Source organism: Jaculus jaculus, chromosome 2 (genome assembly GCF_020740685.1).
Source record: "Jaculus jaculus isolate mJacJac1 chromosome 2, mJacJac1.mat.Y.cur, whole genome shotgun sequence".
Lineage (NCBI taxonomy): Eukaryota > Metazoa > Chordata > Mammalia > Rodentia > Dipodidae > Jaculus > Jaculus jaculus.
The window spans coordinates 73,911,267-73,935,427 of record NC_059103.1 but is presented as its reverse complement, the minus strand read 5'-3'; the positions used below and the strand labels follow the sequence as shown (position 1 = coordinate 73,935,427).

General features: G+C 39.9%; 1 protein-coding gene across 1 annotated transcript in view; it reads left to right on the top strand.

The window, feature by feature from the left end:
* The first annotated feature begins 205 nt into the window (after positions 1-205).
* The window catches only part of Shcbp1 (SHC binding and spindle associated 1), a 47,626-nt gene continuing 23,670 nt past the window's right edge, over positions 206-24,161 (top strand). Inside the window, exons 1-5 of the mRNA XM_045144556.1 lie at positions 206-358; positions 5,766-5,933; positions 6,077-6,192; positions 9,403-9,611; positions 13,106-13,198. Coding sequence (XP_045000491.1) covers positions 256-358; positions 5,766-5,933; positions 6,077-6,192; positions 9,403-9,611; positions 13,106-13,198 — 689 coding nt within the window. The 5' untranslated portion in view covers positions 206-255. The remainder of the gene's footprint in view (positions 359-5,765; positions 5,934-6,076; positions 6,193-9,402; positions 9,612-13,105; positions 13,199-24,161) is intronic.

Below are 24,161 nucleotides of genomic sequence, written 5' to 3'. Positions count from 1 at the left end.
TCGAAACCGGGGCCCCAGGCTTCACAACCAAGCGCTTGACCAAAGCCAGCTCCTCAGCCCCTAATTTTTTTTTTTTTTTTTTTTTGAAAATCATCCCGAATTGTATCACAGTTGGGCCCGGGACCCGGGACGAAGCAGCGGTCCGCCCGCCCCACAGGCGGCGCTGACGCGCTCCCCGGCGGCGGAGTGCGGCCGCGGGAGGGGCGGGGCTGCGGGCCGAGGCCTCGCCCCGACTGTCACCCGCGGGGATTTGAAATGGCTGACGAGACGCTGGCCCGTGCGGGTCTGGAGCCCGAGGCCATGGCTCCGGAGAGCACCGACTGGGCGGCGCAGGAGGGACCGGCGCCCCTGGAGAAAGGTGAGCCCCCGCCCCGCAGGTCGGCGGTCGCGGCGGCGGCCGGGGGCGCGGGAGGCGGGCAGCGCGCCCGAGGCGCCCGTTCCCGGCGGGCATGGCGGCGAGCCTCCGCCCGCGCCCGCGCCCCTGTGGGCTGGCACACGCCCGGACGCTGCCCCGAGCTGGACTGGCGCGAGGTTCCCTGTGTGATGGGCCCCGTCCTTGAGCCAGGACCCATCTTTACCACCTGCGGCTCGGCAGGCCCGGCGCCACCCTTCCCCTTCCCGAAGCTCGAACTTGGCCCGGGACCCGCCCAGAGTCACCGCAGCCGACTTGAAGGGACTAGAAGGCGGCTCGCCCAACTTCGAGCCCTCTGCACCGCGTGACGGTTCCGTTCCAGTTTTTTATCTTCTGTTTCTAAACCTCGGGCCTTGCTTCTGCTAGGCGCTCTGCCGCCAAGCCACATCCTCAGACTTCCGTTCCCCCTTCCCCCACAAGGACGTTTTAAGCTGGTTTACGTTGACATCTGTAGTTGTAATGTGTACTGGAAAAACGTCTTTTACCGCGAGAAAAGAGGTGTGACTTAATGCCTTCACAAATTTAATCTTATGAACTGCCCCAGTTTGCTCACGTTCAGTTTTTCCCATTGGGAAACAGTGAGCGGTGCTGTTTGTGATGAAAATGAACCGAAATTTGAAAAGAGTCAGCCTTCCAGTGGCTGTAAAGAAAGACAATTTGGGGTTGGAGAGATCGCTCAGTGGTTAAGGGTGTTTGCTTGCAAAACCTGATAGTCCTGGTTTGATTCCCCAGTACCCACCCAAAGCCATATGCACAAACTGGGGCATGGGTCTGGAGTTTGTTTGCTGTGGCTGGAGACCCTGGCCAGCCCATTCTCTCTCCCTCTCTTTCTCTCTCTCTGAAATAACTTTTTTAAAATAAGAATTGTATGACTATGGTATCACTTACAGGTGGAATCTAAAGAAGCTAAATTTAGATGCCACCATACTGGCACAAGCCATTTCTGACCATTTGTGAGGTGGAGGCAGGAGGAATGAGTTCAGGGTCACCCTCAGGTACATACCAGTCTAGGTTACGTAAGGTCTTCTCTTAAAAAAACAAAACAAAACATAAAATAAAATAAAATAAAATAAATGCTTAACTTAGATAAACAGAGTTTACTCTGTGGAATGGGGAGATGTTTGAAAGATTACAAAGTTTTACTTATTAAGATGAGTAAGTTCTGGATGAATAACAGTACAGTGACTATAGAGTAGATCATATATTTTTACTATAAGCAATGAAAATGCCTTCTTGTAATTATTTCCTAATGTCTGCATATATTAAAATCTCATGTGCAATTTAATTTAAATAGATACAATTTATTTTATTTTTATATATTTTATTTATTTGCAAGCCAATTGAGAGAAATAGAGTGGAGATAGACACAGAGAGAATGGGCGCACCAGGGCCTCTAGCCACTGCAAACAAACTCCAGATGCATTTGCCCTCTTGTGCATCTGGCTAATGGGGGTACTGGGGAAGTGAACCTGGGTCCTTTGTCTTTACAGGTAAGTGCCTTAACTGCTAAGCCATCTCTCCAGCCCTATATTATTACTATTATTTTTTGTTTATTTTTATTTATTTGAGAGTGACAGAGACAAAGAGGCGGGGGTTGGGGAGAGAGGGAAAGAATATGGATGCATCAGGGCCTCTAGCCACTGCAAACAAACTCTAGATGCATGCACTACCTTGTGCATCTGGCTTATGTGGATACTGGGGAGTTGAACCTGGGTTCTTTGGCTTTCCAGGCAAGTGCGTTAACCGCTAGGTCATCTCTCCAGCCCTACATTATTATCATTAATTTATTTGTTTATTTTTATATATTTTTTTGAGAGCAACAGACAGAGAGAAAGAGGAAGAGAGAGAGAGAATGGGCGCACCAAGGCCTCCAGCCACAGTGAACGAACTCCAGATGTATGTGCTACCTTGTACATCTGGCTTACATGGGTTCAGGGGAATGGAGCCTTGAACCAGGGTCCTTAGGCTTCACAGGCAAACAATTACTAAGCGTCTCTCCAGCCTGTATATATATATATATATATATTTTTTTTTTTTAATTTATTTATTTATTTGAGAAACAGACAGAGGCAGATAGAGAATGGGTGAGCCAGGGCCTCCACCTTGTATATCTGGCTTACTTGGGTACTGGGGAACCTGGGTTCTTAAGTTACACAGGCAAGTGCCCTAACAGCTAAACCATCTCTCCAGCCTTTTATTTCTTTTTAAAAATTACTTAGTTGTGTATGTGTATATATGTGTCTGCCATGATCTCTTGCCACTGCAAATAAATGCCAGACATTTGTACTACTTTTTACATCTTGTGTATGTGGATGGCTTGGGAGTTGGTAGGCTTTGCAATTGCAAGCAAGCACCTTTAATCACTGAGCCATTTTCCCAGCACTACTTTATTTCTTTATTAAAAGCAATAATTTTAAAATTTGTTTCATGGATTGGGAAGATGGCTCAGTGGCTAATGGCACTTGCTAGCAAAGCCATCAGCTTGGGTTTGATTCCCTACTATACTCACATATAGCCAAACACACAAAATGGCATGTCTAGAGTGTTTGTAATGGCAAGAGGCCCTGGCATGCACATTCTTTCTCTGTCTCAATTAAATAAAAATGTAACAAAAAGGAAATAAAAAAGTTATTTCGCAGAGGACAAATACTTGGTTAATATTCAGATAATCCAGTCTTTCATATCTTCCTCATAGTAGGAAGGCATGCAAAGCTCTTGCCCATAGAGGGGTTAAGAGGGGGTTTCCAGAAAAATAGGAAAGCTCATCTAAAGAATTAGGTCGGGTGTTCTATGGATAGGATGGGGGTTGAAGTAACAGGACCCGATACCAGGTTTCTAAATAGGGCATCTGGTTTTCTGGGATAGGGATAATCTTCCCAGGAGTACAGACAGGGGATGGGTATCTCTTCTAGAAAAGGGGCACTGTTTTAGGGAAGAAAAAATAAAGAACTGTCAACCCTTCTGATCTTTCTTTCTTCTTTTTGTTTTTTGAGGTAGTGTCTCACTCTGGCCCAGGCTGACCTGGAATTCACTATGTAATCTCAGGGTGGCCTTGAACTCACGGTGATCCTCCTCCTTCTGCCTCCCGAGTGCTGGGATTAAAGGTGTGATTAAAGGTGTGTGCCACCATGCCCGGCTCCCCTTCTGATATTTCCTTTTTTTTTAAATTAAATTTTAATTTATTATTTATTTATTTGAGAGTGAGAGAGAGAGATTGTGAGAGAGAGAGAGAATGGGCGTGCCAGGGCTTCCAGCCGCTGCAAACGAACTCCAGATGCGTGCACCCCTTTGTGCATCTGGCTAACATGGGTCCTGGGGAATCAAGCCTCGAACCGGGGTCTTTAGGCTTCACAGGCAAGCACTTAACCACTAAGCCATCTCTCCAGCCCCCCCACCTTCTGATATTTCTGACCTCTATTCCACTAAGGAGAAGGAGATAAGGATGACCTAGATTCTCACTCTATAGGCTAAGGACATTCATCTCTTGCTTTCAGGGCCCTGTCACCCTAAACCGTCTCACTTGTTTATTAAAATTTGATAGGTCTAGTGTCTGAATTGTGCCTTATGAAGCATAATTACATACAACTTAGATGTAAGATGATTTTCATTTTCTATTTTCTTTGGGCATAATAATTGACATTAGGAGAAATCAACCCTAGTAGTCTTAGCGAGGTATACATTATTGAGAATTGCATTTCTTTTGTTGAAGTGAAGTATACCTTATGACCTCATGCATTATTGAGAATTGCATTCCTTTTTTTTTTTGAGGTGCTATTGACAGACTCATAATGGGAAAATAGAGGCTTCATTTTCTTTGAGAAGGACTATAGTAATGCAGTTTTTTTAAAATTAGTTTGATTTGATTTTTCTGTGTGTATTGTATTCATGTATGCATGAGTGTTTGTGTGTGTTGGGAGGTATAGGTAGATGCACTCTGATAGCCTCAGGAATGGCATCCACCTATTTGTTATTTGTGTGTGTATGCATGTGCGTGCGTGTGTGTGCACGCACACACACACACACACACACAGAGGTAGAAATTGATGTTGGATGTCCTCTGTAGTCACTTTCCACCTTATTTTTTGAGACAAGATCTTGATGACCAATTTGGCTACACTAGCTAGCCAGTAAATCCTATGGCCTGTTCCTAATTCCCTAGAACTGGGATTATAAGCATGTACCACCACATTCTGGACTTCTACATGGGTTCTCGGGTTTGAACTCTAGTCTACATGCTTTTGATGTAGGTACTTTACAGATCAAGCTATTGCCCTAGCCTACAGTTCATTTATTTATTTATTTATTTATTTATTTATAAGACTGAGAGAGAGAGAGATTGAGATTGATTGGGCATGCCAGGACCTCTAGCCACTGCAAACAAACTCCAGACACATGCACCACTATGTGAATCTGGCTTATGTGGGTCCTGGGGAGTTGAACCTCGGTGCTTAAACATCACAAGCAAGAACCTTAACCATTAAGCCATCTCTTCAGTCCCAGTCCCTGGCCTCCCCCCCACTTTTTTTTTTGATTTTTCAAGGTAGGGTTTCACTCTAGCCCAGGCTGACCTGGAATTCAGTATGGAGTCTCAGGTGGCCTCAAACTCATGGTGATCTTTGTACCTCTCAAGTGCTGGGATTAAAGGCATGCACCACCATGCCTGGCCTTCAGTTCCCTTTTTTAAAAATATATATTGGCTGAATTATTTGGAGGGAAAAATAGCTATATGATGTTTGGCCTTTAACTGGATAATTGAAGTAAAAATAACATTGATAACTATTACCTTTGAAGGAGAATTTGGGTGATATGGTGGTTTAAATATAATTGTCCCTATAGCCTCAAGTGTTTGTGTTTAAGCTTCCTACTTAGTCCATTTCAGGTGGAGCCCTGCTGGAGGAAGTTTGTCACAGGACGTGGGCCAGGAGTCCAGTCCTACTGATTGTTTAGAGCTAACTGGCTCTTTCTACTCTCTCTCCTGCTATGGATGTGTGATGAAGTGAGCCAGCTTCCTCTGCCAAGATGAAACTCCCCAGAAATTATAGGCCTGAAATAAATCCTTGCCTCCCATAAGCTAACTCTTGGTCAAGTATTTTGGCCCTACAGTGAGATGCCAATTGCTATAAGTGGCTTCCATAATCCTTAGACTAACAATAAAAGTCTGAAAAATCTTATGTGATTATTGTTTAAATTAGAATGATATTTTTTGAGATATTTTTAATCTTTGAAAACTTTTCAGTGTCATAGTGATGGAAGTAAATAGAGTATTAATATTCTCTATTCATATTTTGTCTAAGATTTCTAAACAGGGATTTGAGATTAGCAGTTTTAAGCACTTGTTTTTGTTATTTTTTAGGTTTGTTCCAGGATAAAGATTCATGCATTGATTGTAGCTTTCATGATAAATCAGGTACTACTTTACAGACTTTTGTGCCAGAAGGAAAAAAACTTTTTCCACAGATTATCCAAACAAACCAACTTTTGTTTTATGAACGATTCAGAGCCTATCAAGATTACATTTTAGGTGAGTGATTACTCTCTTTTGTTTCTTTTTATTGTTTTAAAAGTAAATTCTCCGAGTCTCTCTCAGACTGCCAGTTGATAGTTTTGAGAAAGTGGATTTATTGATTGTTCTGTTTTATGTGTTTTAAATTATTTAATTTGTAGCGGACTGCAAGGCTTCTGAAGTTAAGGAATTCACAGTAACTTTCTTGGAGAAGGTCCTTGAACCATCTGGATGGTTGGCAGTTTGGCACACTAATGTGTTTAAGGTGCTGGTTGAGGTAAGTTTAATTCTGTTGTGATGACATTGCCTCTAGCTATAAGTAGTTTACTTTGGACTGTTATATTCAAAGTGCTCATTTTAAACTAAATTGTGAGCTGATTGAAAATAGCATGTTTCTTACATCTAATTGCCACACATTTATAGTCCACAAATTTTAAAGTCAACTGGAGGAACTAACAGAAAATTAATGTGGTTGAAATGTCATTATCCTTTGATAAAGGAAAATAGATTTTACACTTATGAAGAGGCATTTGAGATCATTTAAAAACTGAGGAAGATCTTATTATGGAATCAGTAAAGTTTCAAGTAATTTTCAGTTTCTTAGCCCATTAAATAGCCCAAACTGAAGAGGTATTTTAAAACTACCCCAATTTTTGCCTAATACACCTGTGCATATGTTTTATTGCTTGATAATATATCCTTTGATAGGATATAAAGACAATTTTTACTTTTCAACTGATTGGTTGGGGCCATTTACATTAAATTTGGACTCTAATTATAGCTATGAAATTTTTTTTGCATTAAATTGGTCAGAAAGTACCTTGTTATACTAAAATGTTAAACCTGGGAGTGTGAATACAAGTTATTGCTGTAGCTCCTTTATAAAATGACATCACAACTTCTTTTTTTATAAAATTATTATTGACAATTTCCATAATTATAGGTAATAAACCATGATAATTCCCTCCCCCTCCCCACTTCACAACTCCACTTTCTATCATATCCCCTCCCCCTCTCAATCAGTCTCTCTTATTTTGATGTCATCATCTTTTCCTCCTATTAAAGTGATCTTGTGTAGGTAGTGCTAGGTACTGCATGTTCATGGGTATCTAGGCCATTTTGTGTCTGGCGGAGTGCATTGTAGGGAGTCCTATCCTTCCTTTGTCTCTTCCTGCTACCACTTCCACAATGGGCCCTGAGCCTTGGAAGGTGGACATCACAACTTCTTAGCACAATGGCACATACCTGTAATCCCAGGACTTGAACTTGGGAGGTTGAGGCAGGATTGAGTTTGAGGCCATACTGAGTTATGTATATCAAGAACCTGTCTCAAAAGAATGAATTAAAAAAAAAAAAAAAGAAGGTGACATTACTTACTTTGATTATGTATGAAGCAGTGGGCTGGAACTGTTTCTTGTTACTTTATTTTTGAGTGTGTGTAGTGTGTGTGTGTGTTTAGATGCATGGAAATACACAGTGGTGGTGGGGGGAACAGGGAGAGAAGAGAGGGAGAGAATGAAAATGAATGAGAGGGATTGGGCATGCTAGATCTCTTGCCATTGCAAATGTACTCCAGATGCATGTGCCACTTTATGTATCTGGCTTTATGTGTGTACTAGAGAATCAAACTTGGGCTGTTGTAAGCAGTGCCTTTAAACCGCTGACCCATCTCTCCAGCTCCAACATCTGTTTTATTCACAAGGACGTTTTATACCTTCTTTGCTCTTAAGAGGGCTGCTGCTTTTTTGTTCTTGATTCAGAGATGACTTATCCTGCCCAGATCTACACAAACATCACCACATGTTATTCTATCACATAGTCATCACCGTTTTTTTCTTTCATTTATTTATTTAATTGACATTTTAATCGATTAATTTTGAGTTAGTGTTTTATGTAACCCAGGCTGTCCTCAAACTTGCAATACAGCCAAGCATCTCATGAGTGCTAGAATTATAGATGTGTGTTATCACACCTGATTCATGCAGTGCTGGGGCCTGAACCCAGAGCTTCATGCAGGCTAAGCCAGAAGTCTGCCATCTGAGTCACAGACTCAGCCCCTCCTTTTGATTTTCAGTGTTTAAGTTTTTCATTAGTATATTATATCAATAATTTTCTCATTGCTGGAACATAAAACCTGGGGAGGAAGGATTTATTTCAGCCTCCAGTTCCAGTCTGTCATGGCAGGGAAGGCATGGTGACAGGAGCTTTGAGGCAGCTGGTCACACTCAGTCCACACCAAAGAAGCAGAAAGTGATAACGTGCTCATGCTCAGCCAGCTCTCAGTTTTATACAGTCCAGACCCTAGCCCATGAAATGGTGCCACCCTCAGTTTAGGTGACTCTTTGTACCTTAATCAACATAAACCCTCATAGATGAATAGAGGCTCAAGTGATTCTAGGACCTGTAAAGTTGACAGTCAGTATAAACTATCACAAGTCTACCCCTTGTTAACATGACACCCAAACATACCGCATGTAAATCATAACCTTCCATACCTTGTCTATAGGTTCATGGCCATGTCATAATACAAAATATATTCAGTCTGGTGGCTTGAATGTAAAATGTCCCCCATGGTCTCAGGCGTTTGCACTTATACCTCCTACTTAGTTCCAAGATGGTGGTGCTGTTTGGGAAGTTAGTGGAACTTTTTGAAGTGGAGCCTTGATGGAGGAGACCTGTCACTGTGAACAGGCCTTGGGGTGTTATATCTCAATCGAGTTGCTTCAGTAGCTCACTTCTTCCTCCTTGCTGATGTGGAGATAAGATGCCCAATTGTTTGCTTCTTCCATGCTTTCCCTACCATGTTGAAGCATCGCCTTGAAACTATACCTTGGAAATAAACCTTTCCTTTCTATAAGCTTCTCTAGTTGGGTGTTTTGTACCAGCAATGAGAAAGGTAACTGCTATATAGTCCAGCTTCAAAAGTCCTCAGTCTTTAATAGTTCCAACACTACTCATATATCCAAAGACTTCATCTGAGACTCAAGCATACCTGTGAGCCCTGTAAAATCTGACTGATTTTATAAGTTACATACTTTTTCAACATATATGGGCACAGAATAAACATTCTCATTCCAAAATGGAGTCATGAGGGCATAGCAAGGAAAGACTTGGCCAAAGCAAGACTGACCCCCAGCAGGGCAAACACCAAGGCCTGTAACGCCAAGTTCAGTATCTGGGACTGGTGATGCAAACCTCTGGGCTTCAAAAGGCTTGTGTAACTGAGACTACATAGTGAATTCCAGAGCCCGGGCTAGAGCAAAACCCTGCCTTGCAAAAAAAAAAAAAAAAAAAAAGATTGTTGATGAGATGACTTTTTTCCCCTAGCAGCGTAAGCAAGCGTATGGTATCTTCAGCAACAGGGTCTTTCCATCTTGTTTTGGTGGGCAAACAAGAACATTGGTAATAGCCTGTATTGTTTTGGGGGGTCTTAGGGTCTTTCTGTGTCTCAGTTTTGCTTTCCATGTGCTTTTGTTTTGAATTTCAGGTTGTAGACATGGACTTTTCAGCATTGAAGGCAATAGTAAGGCTTGCTGAACCACATGTTTGTGAATTTAAATTAAACACCTTTACCTTGGAGAGAGTTAAGGAGCTCCTGGATCTGAAAGAGTACCGGCTGCCCCTGCAGGAGTTATGGGTGGTATCTGATGACTCTGGAGTATTTGAGCAGACGGCCCTGGCGATTGAGCATGTCAGGTGGGAAGAGTGTAAACTTATTAAAATAATTCTGGCATTTGTTAGACTTGGAATTAAAACTCAAAACATATACTTTGTCATCTTGTAATATTTAAAAATATTCAAAGATTATAGTAGTTGGATATGGAATAAAGAAGCAGAGAGAAGGAGGAGAAGAGAAGGAATAAGAGAAGAGGATGGAGAAAGGAGGGGGAGGGGAGAGGGAGAAGACAGAGGAGTTTGGTAGTGTACTGGTGAGTATATTTGAGCTGGTTCTGAATTTTAATTAAAAAAAATTTTTTTTTGAGGTAGGGTCTCACTTTAGCCTAGGCTGACCTGGAACTCACTGTGTAGTTCCAGGCTGGCCTTGAACTCATGGCAATCCCACCTCAGCCTCCCAAATGCTGGGATTAAAGTGTGTGCCACCACACCTGGCTTGAGTTTTAAATATGTTTACCTAGTGGAGAAGGTGGGAGGCTAGCCTGCTACATAAGAGTTTAAAAGATCCTCTGAAAGTTCATATGCAAGAGTTGTGAGGCAGAAGTGCTTTAAATCACTAACCATGCTCCTACTCATTAAAACACTTCTGCTGAGTCAGTTGTTGTGAACACTTGTAATTCCAGCACTTGGAAGGTGGAGCAGAAGGGATCAGGAGTTCAAGGCTACATAGTTTGAGGCCAGCTTGGACTACAGGAGTCCCTGTTTTTGTGGATCCCCAGTGACCATGTAAAAGTGGTGGGCATGACGGCACATGCCTGTAACTCCAGCACTGGGGAAACAGACAGAACTGTATAGCTTGTGTAGCCCACTTAGTGAGCTTCAGGTTCAGTGAGACACCCTATCTCAATAGGAAGGTGAGTGATCAGAGAAGACATCTGACATTGCTCTCTGGTCTCTGTGCTCATGTGTACATACATATGCATGCATGTACTCCTGCACACACATGACATACATGTACACATATACAGCGTATTTTCACATGTACAAAAACCCTCAGTAGATGAGATGGTCTGGGGACTTTATATAAAGCATAATTTGATGTAATATAATCAAACTCTTTGAACCTCAACTGTAAAAAATAAAAGGATACTAAAAATGAAACCATCTGTTTATTTTTGTAGTTTGGGTGGTCAGTCTCTTAATCTAGAAAGAGGCATTCAGGGAAATTTGAACACTGACTAGAAAATTTTGCTGTTTTTGTATTTTATTCTATCTATCTATCTATCTATCTATCTATCTATCTATCTATCTATCAATCATCTATCTATCTATCTATCTATCTATCTATCTATCTATCTATCTATCTATCTACCTATCTATCTATCTATCTGAGATAGAGTCTCCCTCTAGCTGACCTCAAACTCACAGTGATCCTCCTACCTCTGCCTCTCAAGTGCTTGGATTAAAGGCATATGCCATTGCTCCTGTTCTGATTTTTTTTTTCTAATAAGACTAAATTTATTCAATACCCTAGTAAAAGTTTTGATTATAAGTATCCAACAGTATAAAAAGTACAAAAACAGATCTGTAGGTCTCTAATATATTAATACAAAGTGCATGACTACGTAGAGCACGTCCTACAGGCAGGGAGGTAGAGGGGAGAAGGCTGGTTGAGAACTAGTAATAAATAAATAAATACAGAAGTAGAGATGATCCATCATAGCATATTCTACCACCGATGCTGCAGCCAAAATGTACAAAAAAATCCCATTTCAAATTAACGCAGGAGGATGACGACTGAACTCTTGTGCTCCATCCTCCAGGGCTATGGGCAAGCCGACTGACACGTGCACATGGTGGCTTCAACTAGGTAGGCTGTTTCTTAGAAGAAATATAAATGTTTAGACTAAGAACTAGAAAACAATAGGATGCCCATAGAAAGTGGCTCACTCCTTACACAATTTCAACTTTACAAATCCAGTTTTCAAAGTGAGCATGAGTCGTGGTTTCTTAAGGCAGGCACATGCTCCTCCCTCGTCATGACAAGTCTGAAGAGGCACTATTGTACTTCCTGCTGTTTTGATTTTTTAAAAATATATATTTATTTTATTTTATTTATTTATTAGGAGAGAGAGAGAGAGAATAAGAGAATGAATATGGGCATGCCAGGGCCTCTAGCCACTGCAAACAAACTCCAGGTGCATGTGCCACCTTGTGCATCTGGCTCATGTGGGTCCTGGTGGATTGAACCTGACTCCTTTGGCTTTGCAGGCAAACACCTTAACTGCTAAGACATCCCTTCAGCCCTAGAAATTTAATAATATTAAGGAATTAACACTATTTTGGTATAAAGGTTGATTTTAGGGATGAATGCTAAAAATTTATGAATGATATATCTGAGATTTGCTTCAAAATCATTCAGTGTTAGGATGGTGGGTTGGACAGAGATAAAAAAAAAAAAAGACTAACATGTGTCTTGATAATTGCTGAAGTTGCAATTGAGATAATATTAAATGCCCTCTTAAGATATGTTTGAAAATTTCCATAATGTGTTATAGCATCTTGAAGTTTTAAGCACAAAATGGATATTGACTCCTTCCTGAAGAGTCTGATTTATTGGTGTAGGTTAGGAAATCCATTTTCCAATGTATCTCAGGGGACTCTAATCTGTATCCAAGGTTAAGATCATCCCAGTTATTTTTATTTTTATTTTTTGAGGTAGGGTCTTGCTATAGCCCAGGCTGACCTGGAATTCTCTATGTAGTCTTAGGGTGGCCTTGAACTCACAATGATCCTCCTACCTCTGCCTCCTGAGTGCTGGGATTAAAGATGTGTGCCACCATGCCTAGCTTTAGCTACTGTTGTAATACCATTCATAAATCCGAGTAGTAAATCCCAGATTGTTATCTCTTTCTGATCTTTTGCTTGAGCCCACTGAACATTATTATACAGAGGTCAAATTAGCATCTAATTCATTTAAAACAAAACTTCCAACCTGTTTCTCCCCAGTCTTTTCTATCTCAACAGATGACACTATCATCTACCAAGTTACTGATGATCAATAAATAGTTTAAGAAAACCCTGCCAAGGGTGGTGGCACACATCTGTAATCCCAGTACTTGGGAGTCTGAGGCAGGAGGATCAGGAATTCAAGGCTAGCCTGTGCTACATAACATGAGCCTGTCTCAGGAAACTAACCACATAGACAAGCTTAGTTTATAAACTGCAGGGCATAGTGTGTTTTATGTAATGCATTAGTTTGGTGTAATATCACCAAACTGTACCTTTCAAGAACTTTGAAGCCTGAAAGTAAAGCATTAGTTTGATCTAAATACACCCCTTCAACAAAAAATTCTAACAAAACCTGTAGTTTACAAAAGCTTCTTTAGCTAATGTCAAAGTTTATTTTGTAGGACATCAGTGTCAACTATAGAAAATATACAACACTGACATGTCTTAGAGAATAGTGTATATTTGCTATGTTGATTGGATTATTTTGATTTGTACTTTTGATCTTAACCCTTGCAAAATTACAACCTCTGAGCCAGTGATTGAATATCATTAATACTTTTTAGGTTTTTCTATGAAAAGATTTGGAGGAGTTGGGATGAAGAGGAGGAGGATGAGTATGATTATTTTGTCAGATGTGTTGAACCTCGATTGAGATTGTAAGTATTTATTACTGAATTGTATGTGTTGGAAAAGTGGCTATCCATGCATTAATTTACCTGTATAATAGGTATACACTGGAGTTTCAGGGGCCAGTAATAGAGTAAAATAAAAATAATAAAATCTTGTGACAGGTTATTAAATGAAATTTGTATAAAATTAGACAGGGGCTGGAGAGATGGCTTAGTGGTCAAGGCGTTTGCCTGCAGAGTCAAAGAACCCAGGTTCCATTCCCCATGACCCACATAAGCGAGATGCACAAGGTGTTGCAAGCATCTGGAGTTCGTCTGCAGTGGCTAGAGGCCCTGGTATGCCCATTCTGTTTCTCTACTTGCCTCTTTCTGTCTCCCCCATTCTCTCAAATAAATAAAATAAAATCAGACCAACACCTATTTTGTGTGTGTGTGCGGTTTTGAGACAGAATCTCACTATATAGTCCTGTCTTACCTAGAGCTCACTCATCCTGGCTTAGTTTCCTGAGTGTTAGGCTAACAGACCCATGCCTGGCTGTGTTTATAAATTAAGTTTAAAAGCAGAGAATTTTAGAACATCTGTGTTGCTGGGGATGGTGTTGCATGCCTTTAGTCCCAGCACTTAGAAGGCAGAAGATGAAGGATCACTGTGAGTTTGAGGCCAGCTTGGGACTACAGAGTGAGTTCCAGGTCAGACTGGGTTAGACTGAGACCCTACCTTAACAATAACAATCTATGTTAAAAGCTGTTGTTTATAGGGCTGGAGAGATGGCTTAGCGGTTAAGCGCTTGCCTGTGAAGCCTAAGGACCCCGGTTCGAGGCTCGGTTCCCCAGGTCCCACGTTAACCAGATGCACAAGGGGGCGCACGCGTCTGGAGTTCGTTTGCAGAGGCTGGAAGCCCTGGCGCGCCCATTCTCTCTCTCTCCCTCTATCTGTCTCTCTGTGTCTCTCGCTCTCAAATAAATAAATTAAAAAAAATTAAAAAAAAAGCTGTTGTTTATAAATCTTAACAAAATTCAGTTGAGTTACTGTGTTAAGAAACCTTTGTTAATTCAAAGATAATTGTTTGAATAACTGAAATAATTTGAGTTATAGAATATGCTTTGTTTTTTCCGGTTGTGGTGGTGCATGCCTTTAATCCCAGCATTCCAGAAGCAGAGGTAGGAGGATTGCTGTGTTAAAAGCAGAGAGTTCCAGAACATCTATGTTGTTGGGGTGGTGGTGCACACTTTTAATCCCAGCACTTTGAGGGCAGAAATAGGATTGCTGTGAGTTTGAGGCCAGACTGGGACTACAAAGTGAGTTCCAGGTCAGCCTGAGCTAGAGTAAGACTCTACCTTGAGAAACCAAAATCAAAGAAAAAAAAAAAAAAAAAGAAAAAAAGAAGAGTATGCCTTGGTTTTAACTGTGTATATATTTACTCTATATTCCTATAGTAAAAACTAAACTAATAGATTTACTTCAGGATGTTTTGTCAAGCCTTATTGACAAAAGTTAAATAGGTAATATTGTTGGTGAACAAAAATTTTCAAAATACCAAAAATTTTTTTCTGATTTACTGTATTTTGATAGGGTTCAAGAACCTTTCCATAACAAAATTAACTATGGCCATTCTACATTTAGATTATTAAATGTGGCATTTATTTATGTTTATGCTAGATGGTAATTTAGCACCAGCAATTTTATGTTCATGAAAAGTAGCTAAATAGTATTACAATAACAGTTCTGTAGAAAGTAATTATTTTCTGGGCTCGAGAGATGGCTTAGTAGTTAAGGAGCTTGCCTGCAATGTCTAACAACCTGGGTTCAGTTCCCCAGTGCTCATGTAAAGTGGTGCATGCATCTAGAGTTCATTTGCAGTGGCTAGAGGCCCTGGTACTATCATTCTCATTCATTGCAGGCTCTCCCTATACCCTTGCAAATAATATATGTGTGTGTGTGTGTGTGTGTGTGTGTGTGTGTGTGTGTGTGTGTGTGTGTTTGTGTGTGTGTGTGTGTGTTTTAAGAAAAGAAAATATTTTCTGTGTGAAAGATGATTTGACAGTTCTACCTGTTTAGAATTATGTTTGACTTTAGCTCTTCATGAACTGGCTCTCATTTCTGTTTAGTTCTCCAGATTTTTCCATTGTGTTTTATTTTCCTCTACTGTATTCAATCAAATGCCAGAATTTCAACAAGCCTGGATATTTTCTAGATTTGTCATACTTAACTCTTTTGGAGGGGGGCAGCATTTCTAGGTAGGGTCTTCTCTAGCTCATGCTGATCTGGAATTCACTATGTAGTCTCAGGGTAGCCTTGAATTCAAGGCAATCCTCCTACCTCTGTCTCCTGAGTGCTGGGATTAAAAGTGTGAGCCACCACACCTGGCTGTTATACTTAACTCTTAAATAACAGTGATAGCTTTTTAATGATGAGAAATGTAATGGTAGATGAATATTAATGTATGGCTATCTGGCAAATTTGATGTTTACCTGAAGAAAAATTGTATTGTGACTTGACAACTTTGCATATGCTAACAAGAAATGATTGATGTAACCATATGTCACTGACAGGTGGGAACACATAAGGAAGGGAATGTTATTTAGTTATGGGGAAGAGTAAAGTACATCACTGAGAAACTATAATCGTAGCAAATGTTGGCAGATCTGAAAAGGTCCTCGGGATAAGATAGGAGTAGAACTGTTAGCAGGCAAGATTGAAAGGAAATCAAACCATACTTCACACTGTAAGGAAAGTGTAGGAGAAAAGCAGAAGAGAACACCGGACATGGTCTCTACAGACAGACTGTTTATTGAGAGAAACAGTGAGGGGCAGCAACCTTCCGGCAGAATGAAGGCTGAAGCACTGGGCCAGGCTGGGGTGTAAGCTTATAAGGAGGATCCTAAGAAAAACAGACTAGACCAGCTACAGGTCCAAGGAAGTACATAAGGAACTATAGTTATTGGTGTCTTCACTCAGAATAAGCTTTTTTAGCAAAATTGTCTAGGGAGGATATTCCACCAGGTGGGTTCTGTTCCCTCAAGGTTTTCTGACTAAGGGAAGTTTATCAATTCAGGGTAGATGAACCTGTCAAGCACGCATGTTTCTGAGGTTTCTTTATTGCCTGCTGGTCTTAGGGACAGTTATCAACTCTTTAGTTCTCTGTAGTTCTCAGGGAAGGCTATTAACCCTTCATATAGTAATCATTTTCCCCTCATAATTCAAAACATACCAGGGTAACACTTTGGGATATGGGATATGAATATTGGTGTATTGGTTCTAGACTATGAAGTATTGATATGAGAAGAAGTAAACTGACTAGTCTGGGTACTAGAAATGCTAAGAAACTTCTTATAAAATGCAGTCTTAATCTTCCCAGCTTAATTAATCTGATCAGACAGTCAGAGATGGCCCATAATTTCTTGTTTAAAAGTAGATTTCCAGATGACCTTTTAAAAATACTTAAAATTTTTAATTTATTTATTAGAGAGAGAGAGAAAATGGGCTGCTAGCCACTGCAAATGAACTCCAGATGTGTGTGCTACCTTATGCATCTGGCTTACATGTGTCCTGAAGAATTGAACCTGGGTTCTTAGGCTTGACAAGTAAGCACCTTAACTACTAAACCATCTCTCCAGCCCCAGAACATATTTTTTATATTTTAAGAATATGATTAGAATGTTCTCAATAGTTTGATATGTTTGTTTAGGATGTGGTTCTGTTTCTTTTGGCCATTATACTCAGGGCATCACTAGATAAAAGCAAAACAACTAATTTCTCCCCCTTCCAGAAACGTCAGCGTATAAGTCAGTAGGTCTCAACAGCTACATATTAGTATGCCTAGGCAACTTTTCAGAGTACTTCTGTGTTTCAGAGACCAATTTACTTGATCTGGTTGGGAGCCTAAATATTTGTGTTTTTAAACCCCCCCCCCCCCAAGTGAGTCTAATATTAAGTCATAGTTGTAAAGCTCTGGACCGAGGCTTAGCTAGTCACTGTATATTTTAAACTGAGCATAAAGCAACTGTTTTATTTTAATTAAAATTTTTTTGTGTGTGTTTATTTTTTTAATTTCTTTATTTGAGAGCAACAGACAGAGAGAGAAAGAGGCAGAGAGAGAGAGAATGGGTACGCCAGGGCTTCCAGCCACTGCAAATGAACTCCAGACACGTGTGTCCCCTTGTGCATCTGGCTAACGTGGGTCCTGGGGAAGTGAGCCTCGAACCGGGGTCCTTAGGCTTCACAGGCAAGTGCTGAACTACTAAGCCATCTCTCTAGCCCATAAAGCAACTATTTAAAAGCTATATATCATGACAGGGACATTGTGACATTGTACTTTATTTTGAATGTTTTTTTTTTTTTTTTTTTTTTGAGGCAAGGTTTCACTCTAGCTCAGGCTAACCTGGAATTCACTATGTACTGACAAGGTGGCCTTGAACTCACAGTGATTCTCCTACCTTTGCCTCCCAAGTGCTGGGGTTAAAGGCATGCACCACCACACCTGGCCATTTTCTTTTATGTTTTTTGTTCATTAGTTTTCTTTTTCTTAACAACTTTCATGATTATAAACAATATCCCATGGTAATGCCCTCCCTCCCCCAACTTTTGCCTTGGAAACTCTATTCTCCATTATATCTCCTCATCCTTTCAATCAGTCTCTCTTTTATTTTGATGTCATCATCTTTTCCTCCTATTATGATGGTCTTGTGTAGGTAGTGTCAGGCACTGTGAGGTCATGGATATCCAGGCCATTTTGTGTCTGGGGGGAGCACATTGTAAGGACCCTACCCTTCCTTTGGCTTCTACATTCTTTCTGCCACCTCTTCCACGATGGACCCTGAGCCTTGGAAGATGTGATAGAGATATTGCACTACTGAGCACTCCTGTCACTTCTTTCCACCTCCATGATGCCTTCTGAGTTATCCCAAGGTCACTGCCATCTGAAAAGAGAAGATTCTCTACCAAAAGTGAGAGTAGCAGTAATATAAGGGTACGAACATTAAGAGAATTGTCTACTGAGCAGTTGGATAGGCATAGTATGTACATTTAGCCAGACAGCAGCAGATGTTACAGCCCTAGGGCTCATGATTACCCCTGTTTTAAGTTGTCAGTATCAGGGATGTATTCCCTCCCATGGAGTGGGCCTCCAGTCCAATTAGAGAACAGTTGGTTTCCATGACAACAGATATGCCACTATTGCACCTGTTGGCACACTTGGCCGGGCTGGCTGAATATAAGGCTTCCAGCGTCCACTGTTGAGTATCTTCACTGGTGATTTCTTTCTCCCATTGAACTGCATGCAGAATGGCTTCTTCCAGTTTTCTGTCAGCTGGTCTACATGGAGAAGGTTATCAGCTCAGTGGCCTTGCAGCCCAAGTATGTGGAGTCTTTAGCAATAGAGTCTTACCATCTATTACTGGTGGGAAACCAAGGGTCTTGGCAATGGCCTGTAATGTTTTAGGGGCATCAGGACCTCCCTGGCCAACACCTCACTGGAAGGTATCCCATCCCTGGCACTGAAAATTTTCTAGCAACAATCTATGGCTCCTCGGTGTTCCATTGTCTAAAAAAGTAGGTTTCCATATGATTTATTTATATTCTCTTAAATTTTGATTAGCCCTCCCTCCACCTTTCCTTTACTCTATTTCTTCCCTTGACCTTATTTGGGCCTTTTCACCCCAGTAATCTGTTCTATTTACAAATATACATTACCATCCTATTAAGTACCCCCCCTTCCTTTTTCTTCCCTTTATATCTCTTTTCTAGCTTACTGACATTTGCTACTGAGCTTTCTTCCAACTCACACAAAAGTCCAATCATCTATAGCTAAGATCCACATATGAAGAGAAAATGTGACACTTGGCTCTCTGGGCCTGGGTTACCTCAGTATCATCCTTTCTAGATCCATCCATTTTCCTGCAAATTTCATAACTTCATTTTTCTTTACTGCCTAGTAGAACTCCATTGTATAAATGTGCCACATCTTCATTATCCACTCATCACTTAAGTGATATCTAGGCTGGTTCCATTTCCTGGCTGTTGTGAATTGGGCGGCGATAAATGTGGTTGAGCAAGTATCTCTAAGGTAATGAGATGAGTCCTTAGGATATATGCCTAGGTGTGCTATAGCTGGGTCATACGGTAGATCTATTTTTTGCTGTCTTAGGAACCTCCACACTGATTTCCACAATGGCTGGACCATATTGCATTCCCAGCAGCAGTGTAGAAGGGTTCCTCTTTTTCCACATCCTTGCCAGCATTTATGGTCATTTGTTTTCATGATGGTAGCCAATCTGACAGGAGTGAGATGGAATCTCAATGTAGTTTTAATCTGCATTTCCCTGATGACTAGTGACGTAGAACATTTTTTTAGATGCTTATATGCCATTCGTATTTCTTCCTTTGAGAACTCTCTATTTAGCTCCATAGCCCATTTTTTGATTGGCTTGTTTGATTCCTTATTATTTAACTTTTTGAGTTCTTTGTATATCCTAGATCTTAATCCTCTATCAGATGTATAGCTGGCAAAGATTTTTTTCCCATTCTTTTTTTTTTTTTTTTAAACTTAAGCTTCTGGCAGATTATTGGAAATTTATTTTATTTTATTTTTAATTTTATTTATTTATTTATTTGAGAGCGACAGACACAGAGAGAAAGACAGATAGAGGGAGAGAGAGAGAATGGGTGCGCCAGGGCTTCCAGCCTCTGCAAACGAACTCCAGACGCGTGCGCCCCCTTGTGCATCTGGCTAACGTGGGACCTGGGGAACCGAGCCTCGAACCGGGGTCCTTAGCCTTCACAGGCAAGCGCTTAACCACTAAGCAATCTCTCCAGCCCTTTCTTCCCATTCTTTAGGTTGCCTATTTGCTTTATTTGCTGTGTCCTTTGCCATTTAATTTTTGTAATTTCATGAGGTCCCAGTGATTAATCTGTGGTTTTTATTGCCTGAGCAGTTGGGGTTGTATTCAGAAAGTCTTTGCCAAGACCAATATGTTGAAGGGTTTCCCCTACTTTTTCCTCTAGCAGTTTCAGACTTTCAGGTCTGATGTTAAGGTCTTTAATCCATTTGGACTTAATTCTTGTGCATGGAGAGAGAGAAGGATCTATTTTAATCCTTCTACAGGTACATATCCAGTTTTCCCAGCACCATTTGCTGAAGAGGCTGTCTTTTCTCCAATGAGTATTTTTGGCATTTTTATTGAATATCAGGTGGTTATAACTACCTGGACTTAGATCTTGGTCCTCTATTCTGTTGCACTGATCTACATGTCTGTTTTTGTACCAGTACCATGCTGTTTTTGTTACTATGGTTCTGTAGTATAGGTTAAAATCAGGTATGGGGATACCACCAGCCTTGTTTTTGTTGCTTAGTATTGTTTTAGATATTTGAGATTTTTTTGTGATTCCAAATAGATTTTTTGATTTTTTTTTCATTTCTATGAACAATCCCATTGGAATTTTGATGGGTATTGCATTAAATGTGTAGACTGCTTTTGGTAAGATTGCCATTTTTACAATATTGATTCTTCCGATCCAGGAACAGGGATGTTTTTTCCATTTCCTAGTGTCTTTTGCAATTTCTTGCTTGAGTGTTTTAAAGTTTTCATTGTAGAGATCCTTTCCTTCCGTGGTTAGGTTTATTCCAAGGTACTTTATTATTATTATTATTATTATTATTATTATTATTTTGATGCACTTGTGAATGGGAATGATTCTCTGATTTTATCCTTTGTGTGTTTGTTATATATAGGAAGGCTACTGATTTCTGTGTATTTAGTTTGTATTCTGCTACATGGCTGTAGGTGTTTATTAGCTCTAACAGTTTGCTGGTAGAGTCTTTAAGTTCATTTAGGTATAGTTCATGACATCTGCAAATAATGATAACTTGATCTCTTTTTAATTTGTATCCCTTTTATGTATGTCTCTTGCCTTATTGCTATGGCTAAGACTTCCAGTACTATATTAAGTAAAAGTGGGGACAGTGGACACCCTTGTCTTGTTCCTGATTTTAGTGGAAAAGTTTCCAGTTTTTCCCCATTTAATAATATGTTGACTGTAGGCTTGTCATAAATAGCCTTAATTATGTTGAGATATGTTCCTTCCATTCCCAGTCTCTGTAGGACTTTTATCATGAAGGGATGTTGTATTTTGTTAAATGCTTTCTCTGCATCTAATGAGATGATTGTGTGATTTTTGTCCTTCAGTCCAGTTATATAATATATTGCATTTGTATATGTTGAACCATCCTTACATCTCTGGGATAAAGCCAACTTGGTTGGGGTGAATGATCTTTCTGATATATATTCTGATGTATATTCTGTTTGCTAATATTTTGTTGAGAATTTTTGCATCTATGTTCATGAGGGAGATTGGTCTGTAATTTTCTTTTTTTGTTCTATTTTTGCCTGGTTTTGGTATCAGGGTGATGTTGGCTTCGTAGAAGGAGTTTTGTAGGATTCCTTCTTTTTCTCTTTTATGGCAAAACTTAAGGAGCAATGTTCTTACCTGAAGGTATGGTAAAATTCCCCAGTGAATCCATCTGGGTCTGGGCATTTTTTAGTTGGGAGATTTTTGATAACTGCTTAGATTACCATACTTGTTATAGGGAAATTTAAGTGTTTAATCTCATCTTGATTTAATTTAGGTAGGTCATATAAATGAAGGAAATCATCCATTTCTTTCAGATTTTCGTACTTAGTGGAGTGTATGTTCTTACAATATGTCCCTATAATTTTTTGAATTTTTCTGGTATCTGTTGTGATGCTGCCTTTTTCATCTTTAATTTTATTGATTTGTGTCTCTTCTCTCTTTTGGTCAGATTTGCCAAGGGGTTATCAATCTTGTTTATCCTTTCAAAGAACCAACTCTTTGTTTCAGTGATTCTTTGGATTTTTTTTTTTTTTGTTTCTGTTTCATTAATTTCTGCACTAATCTTTATTATTTCTTTCTGTCTACTTATTTTTGGTTTGCCTTGTTCTTCTTTTTCCAAGGCTTTAAGGTGAAGCATTAAGTTGTTTACTTGCGACCTTTCTAATTTGTTAATGTAGGCACTTAAAGCTATAAATTTACCTCTTAGGACTGCTTTCATTGTGTCCCAAAGGTTTTGGTATGCTGTGTTCTCATTATCTTTTTGACTCTATGAATTTTTTGATTCCTTCTTGATTTCTTCATTGACCCATTTATCATTTAGTAGTGTATTGTTTAGTTTACATGATTTTGTGTATGCTCTATAGCTTTTCTTGCTATTGATTTGTCCTTTGATTCCATTGTGGTCAGATAGAATGCAAGGAATTATTTTAATTTTCCTGTAGTTGTTAAGATTTGCTTTGTGTCCCAATATATGGTTTATATTAGAGAATGCTCCATGTGCTGCCGAAAAGAATGTGTATTCTGCAGCATTTGGATGAAATGTCCTGTATATATTAGTTAGGTCTATTTGTTCTATGACCTCATTTAATCCAGATGCCTCTCTGTTTATTTTTTGCTGGGATTACCTGTCAGTTGATGAGAGGGGAGTGTTGAAGTCACCCACTACAACTTTATTTGGTATTATCTGTGACCTTAGTTCTAATAGCATTTGTTTGATGAATTTGGGAGTCGCCATGTTAGGTGCATATATGTTTAGGATTGTAATTTCCTCCTGTGGGAGTGTGCCTTCAGTCAATATCAAGTGACCTTCCTTATATCTCCTAACTAATGTTAGACTGAAGTCTACCCTGTCAGATGTAAGGATAAGCAACCCCTGCTTGTTTTCTAGCCTCATTTGCTTGAAACACTGTTTTCCAACCTTTCATCCTAAGATAGTGTCCATCCTTTGTAGAAAGATGAGTTTCTTGAAGGCAACAAATTGAAGGATCCTGCTTTTTAACCCAGTCTTTAAACCTATGTCTTTTGGTTGGGGCATTGAGGCCATTGATAGTAAGAGATATTATTGAAAGGTGTGTATTTATGTATGCCATTTTTTTTTTTTTTTTTTGTGGTTCCAGTTCTACCTGTGCTCTCTTGTGTTAACTAGTATTTGAGTATTGCTTATTTTTTCTAGGTTCCTTATATGTGTGCTTTTCCTTTTCTTCAGCATGGAGGATTCTATCAAGTATTTTCTGTAGAGCTGGTTTTGTCTTCAAATACTTCTTTAACCTGCTTTTGTCATGGATTGTCCTTATTTCTCCATCTATTTGAATGGATAACTTTGCAGGATAAAATAACCTTCGTTGATAGTTGTTATCTTTCAGAACTTGGAATACATCTCTCCAAGCCCTTGTGGCTTTTGAAGTTTGTGTTGAGTAATCTCCTGTGATCCTGATGGGCTTGCCTTGATTTTTCTCTCTAACTGCTTTCAATCTTTTTTCTTAACAACTGGTCCTCTTGCCTGCACTTCTGAAATGCTTGGATCATAGGTAGTACTTATAATTTTTTATTTTTTATCTTTTCAGTTTTATGAGGTAGGGTCTCACTGTAGCTCATTCTGACCCGAGATTCACTATGTCGTCTCAGGGTTGCCTTGAACTCACAGTGATCCTCTTATTTCTGCCTCCCCAGTGCTGGGATTAAAGGCGTGCACCACCACACCCAGCAGTACTTACTATTTTTTTTTAAATTTTATTTATTTATTTATTTGAGAGCGACAGACACAGAGAGAAAGACAGACAGAGGGAGAGAGAGAATGGGCGCGCCAGGGCTTCCAGCCTCTGCAAACGAACTCCAGACGCGTGCGCCCCCTTGTGCATCTGGCTAACGTGGGACCTGGGGAAGTGAGCCTCGAACCGGGGTCCTTAGGCTTCACAGGCAAGCGCTTAACCGCTAAGCCATCTCTCCAGCCCAGTACTTATTATTTTTGATACCATAAATGATCATCTTAAGCATTACTGTGAAAGAATATGAGATCCTTCCTTCTCTTTCCACTGCTCTCAAAGAGCCCCTGCTACCTAATGATTATTAAGGTTTTTGAATCTAATATGTGAAAAGAAAATAATATAAATTATTACTGGTGTGCAACATTAACTTTTTATT